Source organism: Apaloderma vittatum, unplaced genomic scaffold, assembly GCF_000703405.1.
Source record: "Apaloderma vittatum isolate BGI_N311 unplaced genomic scaffold, ASM70340v1 scaffold34345, whole genome shotgun sequence".
Taxonomy (NCBI): Eukaryota; Metazoa; Chordata; class Aves; order Trogoniformes; family Trogonidae; genus Apaloderma; species Apaloderma vittatum.
Window position 1 is genome coordinate 5,878 of NW_009719448.1, and position 3,491 is coordinate 9,368.

The 3,491-nt window shown below is 50.6% G+C and overlaps 1 protein-coding gene across 1 annotated transcript in view; it reads left to right on the top strand.

Annotated features, from left to right (window-relative positions):
* NR6A1 (nuclear receptor subfamily 6, group A, member 1) overlaps window positions 1-3,491 on the top strand; it is a gene marked incomplete at its 5' end in the record, with an annotated part of 9,454 nt that overhangs the window by 4,047 nt on the left and 1,916 nt on the right. Inside the window, one exon of the mRNA XM_009870636.1 lies at window positions 2,013-2,134. Coding sequence (XP_009868938.1) covers window positions 2,013-2,134 — 122 coding nt within the window. The remainder of the gene's footprint in view (window positions 1-2,012; window positions 2,135-3,491) is intronic.

Sequence of the window (3,491 nt, forward strand, 5' to 3'; positions counted from 1 at the left end):
GAGGGTCTCTTTCGGAGAGGTGTGCAGCTCGTGGGTTTCCTCGCAGAGCCTGTGTTTCTCTGGCGTTGGTCAGGAATGGTCGCAAACCAAAGTTCGCTAGATCTCGCAGCCGTTGGAGAAATCTTGCTGAGCTGCGGTAGCCTGGCACTTCGGGGTTAATTTCTATTCTTAGTTAGCAAAATGATGGGAGTGATACTAATGCTTCGTTAAGTGACAAACAGAGAGAGAGGATGAGCTCCCCAGCCCCTGTGTTTTAATCACTTGTAGCAGCTGGCTAAATGTTCTCTTTGCCTGCTAGATCAAATGGTTTCCTTTATTGTGCTGTTTTTCTGGAGATGAATATGAAATGAATGATTCGTGACCTCCCCCAGCACTCCTGATAGCGCTTCCCTTCCCCCTCCTCCCCAGCTGATCCCGATAACTCCCGGCCAGAAACTTGCCTGGTGTAAACTGTGAGGAGAAGTGTGTGGAGGAGTCAGTCCTCGAGAAGAAATAGGGCTGTGAAAAACAGAACAGCTTTGTTTGAAAGGGGGAGGAAAGTATGCACAGAAAAGTAAGACAGTTCAACTGCAGGAACGAGAGAAGAGCTCTCCTGGATTTATGAAGTGATGAGTGGCTGGTAAAAATGTGCATGCTGTAAAAACAATTAAACCCAACAGACGACTGAGTGGTCTTTGTGCTCATTAACTTCTTGAGCTTTGCAATCTTGCACCTGCAAGATTTTTAATGTCAACTCAAGAGCAAGAAAACTTGTACAACTTTAGATTAGCCGACAAGGCTTTCATCACTTACAATATTACTTTCTTGAAGAAGTGACCTGCAGTTCAGATAGCTTGTTTTCGCTTCTCTGAGGTCAAACTCCACCATGCATTTTACAAATAACTTCGAAGTAAACAAACACACATGCCAAAATAAGGTATTGTTCCGTGAAAAAGGTTCTATTTCTGTTCTATTCAGAGATGGTTTTCTGGCTGAGCTCTGGTTCTTTGTGCTGTACAACGCCAGAGCGCAGCTGAAGCTTCCATGAACGCCTCTGTCCCGCTGCGGAGCCGTTTGGCAACACGTGGTCCCGTTGGATCTGGGGGGATCGCTGCGAGGCCGGTGGCAGATGTGGGATGGTTCCTCCCAGTACCTCATCCTGCACCCTCAAAATCTCCATGAGGCAGTTCCTGGGGAGGCTCTGGGAAGATGGGTGTTCCCTGTGCGTCGCTGTGTCTGTCACGATGAACGCCTCTGTCCCGCTGCGGAGCCGTTTGGCAACACGTGGTCCCGTTGGATCTGGGGGGATCGCTGCGAGGCCGGTGGCAGATGTGGGATGGTTCCTCCCAGTACCTCATCCTGCACCCTCAAAATCTCCATGAGGCAGTTCCTGGGGAGGCTCTGGGAAGATGGGTGTTCCCTGTGCGTCGCTGTGTCTGTCACGGGCTTCCCTCGGCGAGCGTGGACGCCCGGGAGAAGCGCGCGGCGCGTTCTGGGCACACGGTGCGGGTTCGGAGATGTGCCCGGGGAGATGCTCCAGGGCTGGTGCGGGCAGTGGATCCCCATCCCAGCGGAGCGTCCCTGTCCGTCCGCATCAGCAGCGGCGCTTCGCCAGTTGGATCCTGACACGGTTGTGAAGTGCAGCGAATCCTGCACGTCCCATTTGAGGGGGAAGGTTTAGATGGAAACGGCACGTGTTGCTCAGCCTCGCCCCAGGCCTGCAGTTCCACCCCTCTCAGTGTGGGTTTATCGTGGTTTCGTGTGTTTATGTGTTTCCAGGGTGTTCTGCAGGGTATTTTCATGTCCTGCAAGACAAGTATCACTCCACATTTCTATGAAATCTCGTTTCATTCTCCCAGCAAAGTGCCAAGGCCCGATCCTCATTGAGATCTGGGGAAATACAAGCAGTTTTGATGACAGGGGGGTTTTTTTAGTTCTCCTGCAAGATGTTTAAGTTATTTTAATAAGCTGCTTAGCTTTTTTGTGTGTGGCCTGTGTCCTGTATATGTTGATTTGTGATCTCTGTCCTCCAGATTCAGTGAAGAGGGGATGGAGGTGATGGAGCGGTTGATCTACCTCTTTCGCAAATTTAACCAGCTGAAGGTCAGCAACGAGGAGTATGCGTGTATGAAAGCCATTAACTTCCTCAATCAAGGTGAGTCAACGAAGAGAAAGGTATTGGAGCTCTTCTGGCTCTTAGGTCATCTAGCTGGCTTCTTGCTTTTTAGATTCCCTCCCTAATGCTAACTCTTCAAAGTGAAAAATAGTCACGAATGAAGCATTGACGTGCGGGCCGTGAATTCTGCCTGAGAAGGGGCTGCACCCTCCCCTTAATTAACCAGGGTATGAACGCTGGCAGTCGGGCTGCTGCTGACCTGGGCATTTCAAAATCCACACAGAGTGAGTCTTCGATGTGTGAAAAGATCCTGGTCCTTTCCTAACAACTGTAGTGGGCTGAAATAGTTTGGAATAGGTGGGTTTTGTCCTCGGTAGTGCTTGTCCCAGTTTCCATTCTGGTACGTCGTCCTGAGGTGAGGGTTGTGTACCCCCTTTCCCAGCCCACCGTGCCCCGTCTTGCTGGGGCCCTGCAGGACGCTGCTTCGTGTCGCAAGCAAAGAAAACCGTCGAGAAGCGAATGCTTCGGGGATGGTGTCCAGCTGTAATTTTGCAAATAAATGTCCCCAAAGTCTTTTTGTACTGTGAAAGATAGCTGCAGTCTGTGAAATGTGCTGGAGACTCCCTCCTCCGCGGCTCGTTTCCAGCAGTAATAGTGCTGACGCGTCAGTCTCTGCTGGGCTGAGGTTCCGGTTTGCTTCCCCGGGCAGTTTCCTGACACTGGATAATGCACTTCTCGAGCTGTCTCCATTGTTTTCTGAAATGTATTTTCATTAACTTCCTGTCTTCTTTTATTTTTAGTCGAAGTTTGCAATTTTTTATGTGAAATACCTGAGAATTATTTTTAAAAAGTCAGCTTTTGGGCTGTAGATAAATGCCTCTTCCGTCAGGTGGTCTTACAGGAGGGAGCCTGCTCCGAGGGTCCGCAGCTTCCGAGCTGGACCGTTCCCAGGACCCCGGCAGCCTGCCGCTGCCGTTCATCCCACGGAACGGGGACCCTGCCGCTGCCGTTCATCACACGGAACGGTGGCAGTGGGCCTTCCTGCCAGTTTGATGGCTTGCAAACGTCCATTTTTTCCTTTGTGTGTGTTGCCTGACATTGACAAAGCTAAATTTAAAAAGAAGGGGTTGACAGGCTTATAAAGCTCGTACGACATAATTCATAAGCAGATCGGGAGAAATATGATGATACCTTGAATTATGGAGTTGAGCGCTTTCCCTCAGCCGAGATGACAGAGCTAAAACCAACACGTTTCTGTTGGAGGAAGCGTTACGGTGAACCCGCTGTGAGGACTAACCCTTGACACACGGCTGCTCTGCCCTGGGCAGGGGGATTTCGGGTTGCTGGAGCTGTTATCTCCCAAGAGCATCCGTCGAGCTCCGCAGATGAGCGGCTC